The sequence below is a fragment of the Cygnus atratus genome, chromosome 9, assembly GCF_013377495.2.
Source record: "Cygnus atratus isolate AKBS03 ecotype Queensland, Australia chromosome 9, CAtr_DNAZoo_HiC_assembly, whole genome shotgun sequence".
Classification (NCBI taxonomy): Eukaryota; Metazoa; Chordata; class Aves; order Anseriformes; family Anatidae; genus Cygnus; species Cygnus atratus.
Window position 1 is genome coordinate 25,077,970 of NC_066370.1, and position 16,804 is coordinate 25,094,773.

The 16,804-nt window shown below is 47.7% G+C and overlaps 1 protein-coding gene across 1 annotated transcript in view; it reads left to right on the plus strand.

Moving 5' to 3' along the window:
* Positions 1–16,804, plus strand: part of VEPH1 (ventricular zone expressed PH domain containing 1) — a 77,997-nt gene that overhangs the window by 59,490 nt on the left and 1,703 nt on the right. The window contains exons 13-14 of the mRNA XM_035566544.2: positions 4,111–4,228; positions 14,022–14,158. Of these exons, the coding sequence (XP_035422437.1) occupies positions 4,111–4,228; positions 14,022–14,158 (255 nt within the window). The remainder of the gene's footprint in view (positions 1–4,110; positions 4,229–14,021; positions 14,159–16,804) is intronic.

The following is a 16,804-nucleotide window of genomic DNA, read 5'->3' on the forward strand; positions in this document are numbered from 1 at the left end:
GCAGCTCACACTAAGTCTTTTAGCTGCTTCTGAAATCCTAGCCTGAGTCATCCAAAAGCATTAGAAATGTCTTTCTGCTCAGTAGTGGCTTAACTTGAGTCCGTGCCAAAAGCTAGTAGTCGAAAGTCAGAGCTGGAGGAGTGTAGAAGAGTTTGGGGAGAATAAAGAGCTTAGAAAAGAGCATGCTTTCATGGCTAGAATTAGATGTAGTGCATCATGTGCACAAATTCTGCAAAATACGTCCAACACCCTAGAAACGTGATTAGTCTCCAGCGCATCAGTTGCATAATCCTACTACTGTTCAGATACTAGCATTTGGCCTATTTTGGGAACTTTCATCACTGCGTAACAGGATGAGTATCTCTGAGTTCCCAAAATAGTGGAGCTGGAAAATGAGATACTGATCTTCGCTGATTTCATGAATGAGGCAGAAAATGGAAGTTTGGAAACTCCAGAAGTTGCAGATAAATTTACTAAGTAATCTAAAATTTTAGTTTGAGAAGTTCTTCCCGTAGCTAATAGAACTTCAAATACAGCGAATGATTTGACAAAATGATTGCAGGTAATATTATTCCTCTTCCAGTCGTGCAGAATGCAAAATTCTGGGTGTGGTTGTTTCGGTAAACGTAGCACTTTTCCTTGGTTTTTGAAATCAAGAGATTCCAAAACATAATGGTTGAAATCCACTGCAGTATCAGTGTCCTGTGTTACGTTCAAGCTTTACACCTTGTGTTACAGTGACATCTGAATACCTGTACTGGATTTGAGGAACTTGGGTGATGTGGGAGCACGTGGGGAAAGCTCTGGGGCCAGAAGCCACCAGGAACCTCAGTGAAGCCTTGCTGCAACCCCTGCTCTGCAATAAATGAATTTACAATTTTTTTTTAATATGTATTCTAAAGAATGTTGTAAACCTGGAGAAAAATCTATTACATCACTGATTTATTCTGGAGTAAATTCTGAGAAATGCTTGCAGATTTATATCACTGACAGCTATCTGAATTTGGCTGAGCGGTGTGTGTGAGGAATTGCAGCGAATACCTAGCTTACAGAAAGAATGTCCTGTATCACCAGGCAGTGTGTTCATGCCACAAAAAATATTTATACAACACAGCTTAAAATGTGCCAGAAGTAAAGTATTTCCAGATGTACATCCTTACAGATTTCCGTTCGGTTGCTTCATAGTTCTTTATCAAAGTACACGCAGAACACATTATAAAAGCTCTGCTGGTGTGAGCCCTTTGCAGAAGTCTTTGTGTTGACTCATGCTGTGTCAGAGCAGTGACACAGTGACTACTTTACAAGCCCCGTGTGATTCTCTAAGAGAGCCTTTTGTTGAGCAGTGTTGCAAGAGAATAATTAACATTTTAAAGCCGTTGTTAGTTCTGTTCTTCCTTGCCCTTTGTTTGCTATCTCAGTTTACGCAGCAGAAAGAATTGCCACATTTTCACAATGGAGTCACTGAAGCTTTCAAGATGATGTAGGGAGAGGATGAGATAAATCTCTCCTCTCCAATTAGGCTTTTTTGTTTCCCTGTGCTTCACCTCCTAAACTAAGTGGCTCATTTGAGGTGTCCTAGGTGTACAGAGTGGAAAAGGATGACTGCTGCATTGATATTTCCCTGATTTCCTCTCTCACTGCTTTAGCTCACTGCAGCCACTAAAAGATTTTTCACAGGATGGCAAATGTCCTGGTCTTTTTGTGCAGCTCAGTCCACGTGCACTTATAATGACCCGCACAGACCCGCTGAGAGCAGTGCCACCAAGTATTTTGTCCATCCTGCGTCCCCCCAGGTGTGCAGGGATAGCTCTGCGCTGCTGTCCCCTGCCGGGGGACTTCTCCCCTCCATGGGGGACCGAGCGGCTGGTCTGTCTGTCCTGCTCCCCAAGGAGCCAGCTCTCCTGCCCCGGGGGGCAGTTCTGGATCCCACGCCGTGTGTGAAGCAGCTGAAGGGAGGCGGTGGGTGCTCAAACCACCAGATCCACTACCGACGTACTGGTGGGAGAAGTACGGAGAGAGGCTGCACAGCTCTCCTGTTACACAGTGCAGCAGCCAGCTAAATTCCTTGCATGCATAAAATTCCTCTTTGGAGGACAATAAGAACTTCATCAATGCATAAAGAGCAAAATAATCAAGTTCTAGTGGCCATTTCCAGTGCCCTGGGGCAAGGCAGGACAGCCGGAGTTGGGGGTGCATGCACGCCACGGGTCACCCGAGGGAAGCGCCAGGTTGGCAGCAGTGGGTACAGCTCCCCACGCGGTGCAGACACCAAAGGAGACCTGGGGGCAGTCGCCAGCTGCTCTCTTGTGCCTGCCCTGCAGCCCCACGGGCTGCCCTGCGGGAGCAGACGTGGATGACAGATCTCATGCCAGACGTTCTCCTGGAGGTCTGCTTAAACTCGCCCGTGTTTAGATGCGTTAGCAGAAACATAGCCCCGAGGCAGGTCAGGACATCGGTGTTTCTCGGCTCGCCCTTACCCGTCTAAGATTATATATAAGTCTTTCCACCCGTCTGCCCCAGGCTGAGCTCAGGATGGGTCGTGGGCAGCCCCCAGGTGCTCAGCGGGGCACCGAGCACTGGAGGGGCACTGCCAGAGGAGGGGACTGGCAGGAGCACCAAGGAGCTGGGCCACTCATCTCCTGCGTGAGGATGGAGAGAAGAGCTGAGCCTGGGTCTGCTGCCCTGCAGCACCCTCTTGCAACCAAAGCCAACGTGCGTCCGAGCCCTTCAGCGTGTGGCTGTTGTTTTCCCCTGTGCTGTGAAGCCCATTTTCCCTACTGCAAAGGAGAGGAAGCCTTTGTTGTCTGGAGCTCCCGTGACGTTAGTCCTGCTCGCATGCTGCCTTGCCAGTCTTTAAGAAACCTGAAATCCGTCGGGACTCTGCTCTTAGGCTCGAAGAGGGCACCTGGGAGCAGCTGGTGCCAGCTCCGCCCCAGCCCAGCCTGGGGTCCCCGAGGGCAGGGAAGTGGCCTTGGGTGTTCCAGTTCTTGGGGCAGTAACTGTGTAAGGAACTGTGTCTTGGCTGTTTGCTGGGGTTAGAGAGACTGGGGAGCAGAGCAGCCGTGCTGCCGGGTCTCGCAGAACTCACAGGCTCCTGCTTTCTCATTCTCTAAAGCTTTTGAGGTAGAAACAAATGGAAAAGGCTGGAATCAGACAGTTCTGTCCTTTGTACAGCCTTGTTCAGTGGGTGGAACTCGTGTCCCTGGCAGGAGAGGGTATTTGTCCCATTTACTGCGTAAATCCATGTTTTCTTTGGGCTGCTGTGTGCAGTATTACAGATCTAAGATGATGCCAGGTAAACAAATAGGAGTGTTTTCTGAGTGGTCTTGGCAATTCCTTCCGTGTAGCGAGAAACTTGATGTTAGTTAACATCAACATTTTTCTAAATGCAAGATAACAGTATTTTTTGAAATTATACAGTGTTTTAAGTGCCTCAGAAAGAGCATCTCCTGGTTTTTCCCATCCTTGAAGATGCAGATGTAGTCTCTGTAGGTTTTTCATCAAGTCGGACATTACATTTACTTTGGATAATCCTTACTTTACTTTGCCTAATCCTTGCTTTCCTTACTGCTTTCAGTGGAAGAATAGCATCGTGTTTACCTGGTTGTGTTTTGTGTAAGATAAATCACTCCTGCTGTTGCGGCATTTTTTTGAGACATTCATGGTAAACATTTGTATTAGTGTTTCTTGGATGGGGTTCAGGACTTCTTTCTTAACAAAAGAAACAACAACAACAAAAGGCACGGTGTGCACTTGCTGCGCTGGGGACCCAGGCAGACTGGCGGCACTGCCTTGTTCGTTGGGAAAGTCCCACAAGGGCTGGCGGTGATGCAGGAGGCTCAGCTGGAGACAAACCAGGGCTGCTGCGAGCGCTGCAGGGGCACAAAAGATCGCAGACCAGTCCCCTGCCTCCCTGACGTGTTAGGTTAGGTGCTGCTGGTGATGAGGGAGGTGCGTCCTGCTGAGCACACCTGCCCCGGCAGGCTGTTCGTCCCCGTGAGACGTACAAAAGAGGACACATGTCAGTGCCCGCTGTGACGGGGGCTCCGAGGCGCTCACTGCAGCTGTTCACCACCTGAGCGCCTTTGGTTTCTCTCCTTGTTGGCCCAGGATCTGGACCACGTGCAGATGCACCTGGAAGAAGTGAGGTTCTTCGATTTATTCGGCTACAGCGAGGAAGCGGGAACGTGGCAGTGTTTCATGTGCAATAACCCCGAAAAGGCAACAGGTGAGTGCTCTGCCTTCATTCCCGAAGGGCTGCGAGCAGTGGCTGGGCTGCGGCGGGTGGAGGATGAGGTGTGGCTCTGCTCTGTGCAGGAATGGTGATGGTGGCAGAGGCTATGCAAAAAGTACAGCAAAGCTCCCAGCATAGCACTGACAGTGTCTATTTTAACTGGAATTCTCCATTAAACTCCTTCTGTCTGAGCATTTCTGGCGAGATAGTCAAACACAAACCTTATTTGGCGTATGCTTATGGGGACACAATCCAAAATTAATGTAAACTCATAAATCTGCATGGCTGCTAATGCCTGAGGAGTGGGAGGGATCTGCACCCATCTTGCAGCACCCAGATAAAGGAGTTGAATCTTCTGGACCATGTCTCAGGTCCACTGGAGACTGCCCAGGTGCCACGTGTCAGGGGACATTGGCATAGATGCTGCAGCCAGTCCATGTCCTCTTCATCTGACAGGGCATCCTGAGGAGCGGTGGACAGGGTTTTCCACAGAATTACTTATTTTAATATAATTGAGTCCATAGTGCACATTTTCTTAAGAACAAGGCAACTCTTAAGAACAGCCATAATACTGAAACAGTGTTATGGAAAACAGGATGAGGGGACAATAAACTTTGTCCAAGGTAAAAGATTCTGGTGATTTATGTTTTTTTGAAGCTCTTTGCTACCCGTGTGTTTTAGATCAGTGCACTGCAATTCAGAGGATGGTCTTTTTCTTAGATTTTCTTGCCACACTGAGATAGCCTGCACAATTCTGGCCAAGAATTCTGAGTATTTTGGCCAAGCCTTTGAAGAATTTGCTTTTTCAACTCTTTATTTCAACAGCTAACATCTCTTTATATTTCATCAACCTTGAATCTAGTAAGTCTTGTAAGCATGGTGGCACAGCTGCCTGTGCTCGTTTCATGGTGGTTTTTGACCATTTTCCTTCTTCCGCAGCTCCCAGGTGGAACTCACCTCCCAAAAGAACAATCATGCTTTGAGCTGAGATTTCTCCTCAGTGCAGCGGCCTTACCATGGCTTGTCCCTCACGTCAGTGTTAGATGTGTGTCAGGCCACAAAGAAGGAGTCTGTCTGAAAATTTCAAAACTTTACAAAACAGCTTTGTTTTGAACTTTCAAGAACTCAGTGTGCCCAAAAAGGGGAGTGTTCGTGGCAAGTTACTGATTGTGCTGGTAGGGCAGCCAAGGGACTGTACACAGGTGGCAAAGTCAATCCTCGGAGAAACGTGAGGCACCATGTCCTTGTTGATGCCGTGGATTTGGCTATTGGCACTAGTCTGGAGACATGAGAGGACCCCGTGAGTGTGGTGCTGGGTCTGGGATCCAGTACAGGCAGTATGGGGCTGGTGTTTTCTAAGGGCTCTGAACACGGGGGAGAAAGGCAACGAAAGACCCCGATGCCAGGCCGCGATTCCCAGTGAACTCCACCTTGCTCTTGGGCGAGTACAGCAGGAGCGTGCAGACGTGGGGACATCTCTGTGCTGCTGACAAGAGGCTCTCGAGTCTGTTCTCAGAGCACTTGAGCTGACATCTCGAGTAGCATAAACTGCGAGTGGTGCCGGGTGCTGACGGCCCCCAGGAAGTGGGAGCTGACGCGTGCCCTGGAGCACCCACAGCGGGGTTCGGCACGCTGCTCCCCCACTTACACATCGCTGGGCTGGGCTGGTGCAAAAAGGGCTTGGGTTTGGCGCAGAGGTGTGCCAGAGCAGCAGCTCTTGGCCAGACAGGTGCAAAGCATCCATCCTCAGCGTGCCTGAGCCATGGTGGGGACAGCAGCTCGGCCAGCAGGTCGGCACAGACTGCACTTGTTTCCCTTTCAGCCCTACGTGCTGGGACTTATGCAGGCCCTTGTAAATTATACTGCTTATTATAATATTTTTACATTTACTTTTGATCTGGCTTGCATTTGTATAATGTCAACTAAAGCCCAAGGGAAAAAAAAAGGCAAGGACAGCATTGAGCTGTTAAGTGAAATGCCACGGGCTCAGCGGATGCGATGACCAGGGACTATAAATGCGCACTGGTCAAAGACTTTGCGAGGTTGGTCCCTAACCTTTGTGTAGTTTTTCTAACCCACGGACAGCGATAACCCTGCGAACTCCAGGCACCTCCCCAAGTGCTTTCAGTGCCTGAGAAGGGCAGGCCTTCCTCCGAATGTCCAGGGGCATCCTCCACACTCTTGAGTACATGCGTCACCTTGTAACTTACCTTAACCTATGGGGACAGGAAAATGTGCCTCCTCCCAGTCTGTTCTTTCCAATCGTTTCCTTCCTTATTGCTTCATGCAGGTATCTCCACTTGCCCAAACCCAGCAGTCATCTTCTCCTCCTTCCCTTGCTTTCCCCCCTTTCTCTTTCTCCTGATCCCTCCACTGATTTTATCACCCTGCTCATATCCATGGGGGTGTAAAACACAGTAGCAGCAACCCCAAGTGGCGCACGTCGACTAGCACGAGTCGAATGCACAGCAGGGGAAATGCAGCTCCCTGCGCCGGCCCCTCCCAAACCTGCACAAGAGTTTTCCAAAGCAGGAACCTCCTTAGGTGTCGGCAGGAGAGATTGCCTCCCTCGGTAGCTCTGCCACCCGTCTGTCCCCGCTGCCACAGCTGAGGAGGGGAGACTTTAATAAATGTCAGCATCTACAAAATCACCATTTACTCCTGATTTTGGAGCCAGGGCTGTGAGTTATGGGGTGCCTTTGGGGATGGCCAGGAACAGGAGGAACTGAGCACACAATATTTTTGGGCTGTAACTGTCTGTTCTTTTTGTAAGCCATTTCTCTTTGTCTCAGTTTAAAAAAATAAATCAATTGTACAGCACATTGTGAATATCACAGCTTGCTTCTCAGTCCTCAAGGCCTTTAGAAGCCAAAGAGAATGGACTATTTAATGGGTCAAGACACATGAAGGGAATACAGAAGGTAGTGCTTCATGGGACAAAACCTGCAGGAAAATGGCCAGTTCCTAGTGTCGGAGATGCAGTTCTGTGTCAATGGGAGAACTCGTGCCAGAGTGGGGGACACCCGAGGGTCTTTGGGGGTTTGTAAGATGTGACAGAAAAAAGAGGGCCCAGAGATCTCCTTGAGCGTGTAAGAAATGTAAAGGCTGTGAGACATCTTTCATCCTCATTCCACAGTCGGACGGACCCTGTTGAAACCTACCAGTACTTTTGAAAGACAAAAAAAATATTTCTCCCTCTCAGCAATGCTGTTTAGCAACCCAATTCTTCTTAAAGAAGGAATTCAGAGGGAAATTCTTTTTCTATTATTTTCTTTTGTTTTCTGTTAATGTTGGGTTTTGTTACATTTTTTGGATACCGTGTTGCAAGATGCCATTTATCCCCCAGACTTAGGGAAGGATTATGCCTTAAAGCCTGGCTCTTGCCTCGGGATGCCAGCTCCGTGATGGTTTTTGCAGATGCAATGAGGAAGATTTGCGGAGCCGCGCTCTGCTGGGAGGCCGAGTTAGCAAGGGAAGAGGCAGTGGCAATTAACGCAGAGAAAGTTTGCCTATTTCACATGCACTCTTCTTGCTTTAAAGCATTATTTAGATGACCACACTCTTCCAGAAGTGCTGTTAAATCATCCTGATTTTTTTTTCCTGCTAACCCTGAGCCAAGGAGGGAGAGAGCATTCCTGTGAACCCTACTCATCTGCCCACATACGCGTACGTGCCCTAACTGTGCGGCTGGTCCCAGAGCTAGGAAAACCAAGTTGCACTATTTTATTTTATTTTTTTAACAATAACCATTCAAGCACGGACATAAGGCATTTGAAATTTTAGTAAATACAGTGCGCCTCTTGTTAGGAAAAGCTGGCTTTTAAGAGCTTCATTTCAACATAACCTTCTGTATTGACAGTTGGCTTCACAAGCTCTTGCACAAAAAAATTCAGTAAAACCACTTGATAGCCTGTGAGGGAATTGCAGTACATTCCAGATTCTGGAAGCTTACAAAGAAATTGCAGTAATCCCTGTGGGCTGCAGAAGAGACATTGTGCCCATGGGCAATGTTTCGGTAAAACCGAGGGGTTTTTATGAATTTCTCCTTAAAAAAGCAATTCACTCAGAATAGCCTACACCATATTAACTTCTGAATACATTTATCTTTTGCTAGCAGTGGTGATTATCTAGTGAACCGGAATATCCCAGCTATAATGCTTGCTTGAAAATTATAAAAAGTGGCATTCAGTAATGTGTCCTTTCCAGGTTTTCAACAAAACCAAATGTGATAATTAATGAGAGAGAGCAAATCCATATTCCCTTAGGTTAATTGCATTTATCTTCTTCTGCTTACCACCCACACGTTTCATTCTTTCAAGTTAAGAGGAGCTTATTATCATTGAGATCATTCATGATTGGGCTGAATTTTTGTGGATGGCTTTGTTTCATCAAATGGAGGATTTAATACTTTGTTTTTTTCTTACTTGAGTTCATCTTGCAAGAGTTTGGTTTTGGTTTTGGTTTTTTGTTTGTTTTCTATTTATTCACTACCCAAACTACTTCAAGTTTGATGCAGTGTAGTTCTGCAAAGAAAGCGAGATACAATCAGAAGAAAATAATTCCAACTTATGTCACGGAGGACTCTTACATCAATGGGTACTATTCAGGGTTGAATTGATTTTGCAGTTAGTCTCTCTTTCCTGAGATGGTTTAAGAAGCAATGGGTATTATAGCAAGCAATTATTCATTCTGAGTTTGGGTTTTAGCCTTATTGGGTGTTCTTCAGGAAAAAAAAAAAAAGTAATGAAAAATATATAGTAGATAGTTAGAATCCTTCAACTCCATTTTTTTCAAGCTAGAGATATGTTATGCTCATGATATGTCAGCATACCACTGCACAGAGTGATTTCAAACCCAGAGGAGATTGTGTGATCACCTAGTTTGACCTTCTATAAAACAACAGCTAAAGAGTCCAGTCCAATAATGCTTATGTCAAAGATTTTTCTCTATGATCTGTAACACTTTAGTATATGTTTCTAAAGATGTCTAAACCTGTTTTTTAACAGTCAAGTGAAGGAGAACACATTTGTTGCTTAGGTAAATTAACCTCCTGTTAAAATGTGGGTTTATCTCTGGGCTGTCTCTAAGACCTGGATCACATTAGGCCCTTCCCTGTTATGAGGAAAATCTCTGTGTAGATTTTATCATGTCACATCTTGATCTTTGCTTAAGAAATTAAAGAGAATGCACTTCATTAGTTTCCCATGATGCGAATATTCATATGAAAGATCAGCCTTAAATCATTCTTGTATGACTTTTCTGAAGTCTTCTTAGTTTGTCTAGATTCATGCGAGGTGAAGAAATCAGAACTAGACGTAGGGTTCCAGCAATCGATCTGTGTATAAGGAATGTGCACGTACCAACTGGCGGTTGTTTGCATTTTTTAAATTATTCTAACTGTATTAATAATGCAGGTATTTCGATGTGGTAAGCAATGGGGCCACCAGGGAGTGCATTTGGTTTTGGCTAGAGTTCAGAGAGAAGAGTAACTCTGCATTTCTGAGGCAGTGCGGGTTTGCTCTGGTGCCCCTTGCCAACAGAACCCTGCGCACTTACTCCTACTTTCCGCACACCATGGGTTCAGCGGCCACAGTGGTGACTGAGTAAAATCCCACTAAAGACCAGGACAGGCTGCACCAGGATGTCTGGGGCTGGAGGACGAGGGCTGGTTCAGGCCGGGCTGAAGGGACGTGGTAGTGGCCTCATGTCTGCGGGGAGGTGATCGGGAAGGTGGAGCCAGGCTCTTCCAGGGGTGCAAGGGCAGGAGACAAGAGGTATAAACTGGAACGAGAGATGTTCAGGCTGGCTATAAGGGAAAACTTTCCCACCGTGGGGATGATCGAGCATTGGAACAGTTTGCCTGGAGAGGTTGCTGAGATTTCCAAGTCCCAGATCAATAAATCCGTGAGCAACCTAGCCTGACCCCAGAGCTGACCTTGCTTTGAGCAGGAGGTGGGATGAGGCACCCCTCGAGCTCCCTTCCAGCTGAATTATTCTGTCATTCTGTGAAGCTAACCGCAATCAAAATAAGCAAAAGGACTTAGAAAAATATTGGAAAAGAGCTTCATTCTTATCTTTTGTGAATCTTTTTCTTCTAATCAGACCCTCAGACATACTGGCATCTGCTTCATTATGACAACTTTGGAAGCTGACAGCAGAATTCCCTGTGGACTTCTCTGTGGATGTACACAAGAAGTGCTCTGTTATCACTGGTTCCAGCCACTGAGTGCTTAAAGGCAGACCAGCATTTCTCTAGTAAATCCTGTTTTTGAAAGATTTTGGCCATAAATATCCAATTTGGGACAAAATTGTTTTCCTGACCACCAACCATCTCAGTATCTTCCAGTGCAGAAAACTTTGTGCTTTAAAGCTTCTTAGTTTGGCTTCGAACATGTTCCTACTGCACTGGAATTGGTATCAAAGCTGTTCCAATGGATCAGAAGCCAGGTAGGTGCACAAGACCCAGACGTTGAGCAGTTGTCTTTTCATAGCAAAACTGTGTTTTGCTGTATCTAGATGTTTCTACATCTGCCATCAAGGTCTGAGAGTTACTGTACACATTATGAATTCTTTATAGTTCTCATTTAGAAGTAAAACTCCTATCCTGTCTTATCTTTTGCTTTCTGTCTCACTGAGTGGGCTTCGTAGCAGCAGTTCTGACACTTTCTCTTGGGAGACGATATGGAACCGTGCCCTGTTTTTATCTCCTACATGCTACTGAGATAGTATTTCCTGACATCAAACCGCATATTCTAATGGTGGCAAAATATCCTCCACCAAGAGCCTGCACATGTGAATGGCAAATAATGGGAACGATGGAGGTACGAGCCTGTATGTCATTCAATTAAAACCCAGCCCCAGCTCCATCATTTCCAGTGGGGTTCCTGTGCACATCCTCAGCAGCCAGCTGGGCCGCTGTCAGCAAAGAGGTGTTGCAGTCACCTCATCCCTGCAAGCTGTAACTTCCTTGTGGCCAAGGAAGGCTTTAAATCCCCTCACCTTTTGACAACAACATGCATTTTCTTGATCCAATCACCAGGATTTTCACATCAACTGAATATTGATCTCCAAACTGCCCCCGCCCCAACCACGCTTCTCTGGAAGGCTGAGCACAAAAGCTTGCCAGCTGAGGAAATTTCTTAAACAAAGGAAGACGTGTATCTGTAGTCATTTTGAAAACAATATTTAACACAGTTGAAAAGTTCTTGTTAAGGGGCACACTGTAAGACGTGGCTCCATCCCACTGGAAGGCATGTTGTGAAATTGGTGCAGCCCCAAACCAGCTTCCCCGTAAATTTGTGCGGTTTTGCAGTGACAAAAAATTGCTCAGGGAGAAAATAAGCCTCTGTTTTACTTTGTCCCACGTCAGGTTGGGTGTTGTAATGTATCGGTGCTGGCATGAGAATATGCAAAGAGCTGCCACGTCAAGCTAGGGGTGCAGCGGGCTGCGGGGAGCAGGGAAAATGACCTTTTTATCACAAAAATCACAGGCGTGCTTCCCCATCGCGGCTGCAACTTGGCCACCCCCATTTTCATTCAGTGTATCTCCTTCCAGAAAATTGCTGTCTACAGAGACAGAAATATTTGTCGTCTTTCATGAGGAAATTGAAGTAGTACGCACTGAAGACCCCCAATGCCTGCAGTTCTGCCAATGCAAACAGCGCTGGGGAAAGCATACATTCTTTATCTAACTCTGATGCATTGCATTTGCATTGTTTCCCACTACCAGAGCGGAGGTAGCGAAGAGAGCTACGTGTCCAAAAAGCCACAAAGCCTCTGAAGCCCCAGGTGAAGCCCTTCAGAGCAGCAGCAGCGCTGCCTGTGGTGGCTGCCCTTGGCCACCGCGCTCACCTCGTGTCCTCCCAAAGGCCTCGGTGTCACAGCGGCCCCTCGTGCTCTGGGCTCTGAAGGGCCATGCACAGATGACAGCAAAGGCTTTCGAGAAAAAGCTTTGCTGGATAAAGCTGAATGCGAAGGTATGCGAGTACGGCCAGCCAGAGGATAACGAATTATCTGACAGATGCTGGGAAGGACTCCAAGCCAAACATCACATCAAAACACATCCGTTCTCAGGCTGCTTACGCCTTGGACTGCTCTTCAGTCCATCTGATCCGTCCTGTCCTGTCTGTCTAAAAATAGAAGAGAAAGCGGAAAAGAAGAACCAACAGTGGCATTACAAAAGTTAAAAATTGCTTGCTCCGTGTGCAAGGGCAGCAGCTCGAGGCTGCTCTGAGGGCAGCGTTTTGAAGCCCAGGGTGATCCTCGTAGTTGCTGGGCCTTCCTTGTGCTGAAAGCTTCCTTCTTGGGGGCAAGGTCTGGGGACGCTCCTCTGGCTCCTGAAACTCCGCGGCCATGGGGCTGATGGTGGAGATGGCCCCAGCTTTATAACCACACCCTGAACGAAGCGCAGGGCTTCCCAACATTCGTGCAGTGCTTTGAGTTCTCAAAGTAGTTTTAAACATAGCGATATTTTTGCAATAACGATTCTGTTTGGTCTTTGTAAGGGAATCAACAGAAGAAAAATCTGTGGTGACAAACCTGAGCTATTTCTCTAAGGCAGGCTGAAGTCACTTTTCGGATCGCTGTGGGAGATGAACGGTCTGGATGGCGCTGAGCCGTCTGACTCGGGCAGAGCTACCCCTTCTTTCATCTGAGGTGCGCTCCGTACGGGTGGCATTTACCTGCACGTGTGGCACAAGCGCTGCTTTAGCTATTCCCACCCAGTACAAGGAAAGCAGTGTTAGTGGTTGATGACACGCTAGTAGTTTATCTGTAAGTAAATTTTGCCACAAGACAGTAAAAACTTGGCTGTCCCAACCGGTGACAGTGGAGGGCCCTGACTGCTCCTGTGGGGGTGGCACTGACCCCTGCATGGGCTGAGCTGTGAGGCCCTGGCCTTTGTGGGCCTGTATCAAAACAAATCGTGTTACTTTAAAAACATAAAAGCGACAGAAAACATCACAATCCCAATGGGTCAGTGCTGTGAGATTGACAGGGCAGAAGTACCACTTGGTTTGCTGTAAGGGTTGGTTTTTACAAAGTGGATCACTGACTTTAAATGACTTTAGAAATATCTCTGAAGAGAGAAGAGGGGGCTGGCGAAAAACGCCTCGGTCCTTACAAGTGAGGGAGCCGGGTCCTGATGGAGGGAAGGGGAGGATGAGGAGGGAAGGCCGTGCCATTGGGACAAGGCCCTTCACCTCTTGCTGAGCAGAGTTCACGTTTCCAGGCTGGAGTTGTTTGTGAGCCCTAGGGCTGGCAGGGGCTCCCGTGGGACGGGCGCCTGGCCTGACAGCCCACACAGAAATCCCCAGCCTGGCTCTTAACTCTCTCCACAGGGCCACTGCTGCGAAAGGGGAGCGCAGGGTCGGCACCGAGCTGTTCCTGTCCCTCGGACCCCAGAGCAGGAGCATAACAGCACCGAGCTCTGCAGTGGGGCACAAAGCTCCGAGACAGCACGAATGCTGACTTTTAATCGCACAAGGCTATAAATTATTATCGCAGGGCTGAGGAACAATTGGGAGGCGTTATGGTGGGGGAAGTATGCGATGGATAAAGGAATAATAGAAAAAGTGACAGGCAGAGCGGTCTGAGCCATCGGCTCCATCTGTCAGGCCTCCCAAGCAAAATCTGACCAAGGGCTGAGTGCTTGAGGTCGGGAGGAATGCAGGCTGGCGCTGACACAGCCAAGCTGCAGAAACCTTCTCTGCATCGCGGCAAAGCCTGGCTTTCCGCTGAGGCTGAGGGAGGAAAGAACTAACCCCTCGCTGTGTGTTCACCTCTGCAGTGGTAAATCAGGATGGCCAACCTCTGATGGAAGGCAAGCTCAAAGAGAAGCAAGTCCGCTGGAAGTTTATCAAAAGGTGGAAAACTCGCTACTTCACCCTGGCTGGCAACCAGCTGCTCTTTCGGAAAGGAAAATCCGTAAGTCAGAAAAACGTCAGTTTGATCCCTTTGTTTCCCTCCTCCGCATCACCATTTCCCAGAGGTTTTCACCACTCAGCTTTTTCCATGGGCTCTGTACACCACACGGCTGATTTCAGCCAAGCGTTTGCTCACAGGGTCTGTTTATACTTTTCTCTCTGGATCAGGAGCGCGAGACTTTGGAGAGGACTCAGTGTTAAGCTGCCACTGCTGCTCTTCAGGGTAATGGCGATGCAGCCCTCACATCTCGGTGCTTTACACCCCCCCTGCCCGAGCATCGTCCCCGCTGCCTCCAGGCACCCGGCACCACCTCCCAGATGTTCCAAAGCTCCTGCTTCATGAGTGCATCCCATCCTGACAGGACTCCAGTGGGCTAAGCACTAGTTGTCAGTCTTGGCTAGCGGTTCATATTTCATTAGATAAAGTTTCAATAAATTCTGCTTAGGTGCATCTGCTTTCCCACTTGCTGAGCGTATGGCATGTGGTGCAGCCACAGCCAACGCGTCGAAAGGGAGCGGTGATTCCTGGGTCCCCAGTGTCACGAGATCTGCAGTGCTCGGGGTGAGGTGCTTGTGTTCAGCATGGCTAGGAAGTCAGGCCCGTCCAAGCATCTCGGGGCAGTCTCCATAATGAAACAACAGTTCACTTTTTTTTTTAAAAGCCTCGCCTGCTTTTGTACGTTAGTAACTGTTCTTGAGATGATGGCGTTATAACTGGTGTTATTTGTACAGGAGGTGCAGGTTTGCTTAAAGCAAGGTGATGCTGAAGTGCTCTTCTCCGAGAGGAACCAAGTTTGTTCTTTCACTTCTACCCTCATCTAAATTCAGGGTAACTCTGCTGAAATTTCTGCAAAATTGTTTGAAATTTCAACCAATATGACTCAATGACAAGTTTGTTCTGGGCGTAGAAGAGAAGGTAATTGAATCCAGTCCTCAATAGTTATTACTTGTCAGTTATTAGAAACTAACTTTCTTCAGCTGTTCACAATGAAAATTATCAAACATTGGGCAAAATAGTCCTTTTATTTTTGTTGCAATAGTGTTCTCTTAGATAAACCAAAAATAGCAGCATCTTCCAGTTAAAACCAAGCCTTAATATTTCTGGTAAACAGTATATTTTGTTACAGAAACCTAGCAAAGCTCTTTAAGCTTCTGAAATGGCTTCCTGAGTCCCTTCTTCCAAGAAACACATCAGGGCATCCAGCCTAGGAGAAACGTGCCTTTCATGGGGCAGTACGACCCTCTTGAGAGCAAGTACTTCATAAAAACGGCCTTTTCTTTACTTTCTAGTGACTTTTTCTGATGTTTGGTTGAGACCTTGAAGACAGTTCAATCCATACAAGTGTTCCAGCTTCAGTTCAGTACTGGCTGATGTTTCCTTCTTAAGGTGTCAGAATAATTGTCACTTTTCTAGCAAGTTGATTGGCTTAAAGAAATGGATTTAATGGAGTGAATTTAATTAGCTCCGCAAACAAGCCAAGCAAAAGTCACGTCAGAACACCTTGATTACTCCTGGGATGCGATTAGCATGTAGCAGTCGCCTCCTTGCATTTGCATTCTCGGCGCTCTCCTTGTTAACGTGAGGAGCGTTCAGCATTTTGGTGGCAGATGAAGCTGGCAGGTTAGGTTGTCAAACAGCAGATTTTGCTTAATAGCAGAGTCTATATAGCTTAACTGACCTTTTTTTTTAGCTGGCAAACTCCAACTTTCTTTGCTTTTTCTAAAGTTGAACAAAAATATCTGGTTCCTCCAAGCAACAGGCTGGCGTCCAGCCCCCGGGGACAGTAGCGGGTTGTTGTGCCTGGGCAATCAGCCTTTCAAATTGCTGCGTTATATCCTGTTACTTCTGCATTATTATTATTTTTTTAAATTACAGACTTGACTCCTGTTGTTAACCATTGCTTGGGCTACAGCCTGTGAACCCCTTGAGCCCTCCAGCTTGCCTTGTGTGCATGCCCAGAGCTGACTGCTGCAGACACCAAGAGAAAGGGTTTGCCTTGCAGTGGGGCTGGAGCTAGGACACTGCACAGAAGTGGTTCAGACAATAAAAGTGTGAAAGAAGATTTTCAAATCCCACTCTGTTGAGCATGCCCTGACAGCAGGCGAAGGAGACAGCCAGGCTCCTTGCGCTCCTCCGCAGCTGTGAGGGAGCGCGTCCCAGGCTGGGCTCGGCAGTTTCTCACGCACTGATCCTGCATCTTTGCACCCTTGTGGGGTGAAGCAGTTTGCCTCTCAGTGCCGGGGAAGTCTGGTCAATGTCAGACAGGGAGTAGGCAACGAAGTGCTGGTGCTGGGCCAGAGAGCAGCAGAAGGGAAGGTGCCATCAGCAGCGGGGAGGCAGCGGAGGCACTGAAAGCGCTGCAGTCGCAAGGACTGATGCGCCCAGGCGGCTTGAGGTGTTGCTGGTGAATGGTTCTGTATCAAAAAGGAAAGGTTTCTGCCCAGCCACATCTGGTGCTCGTTGCGGTGCCCGAAGCAGCACAGGGCTTGCCTGGCTGAGCGTGACAGCTCTGCCCCTTCATCTCTGGCGTCGCTGAGCAGGGACAGGCGCCGCGTGGGTGTTTGGCCTTTTCACGCTGCTCACTTGAAAACACAAACCAAACACAGAGGAAGTATTGTGAGATAGCCAGCTGGCTGTGCCTGCCTC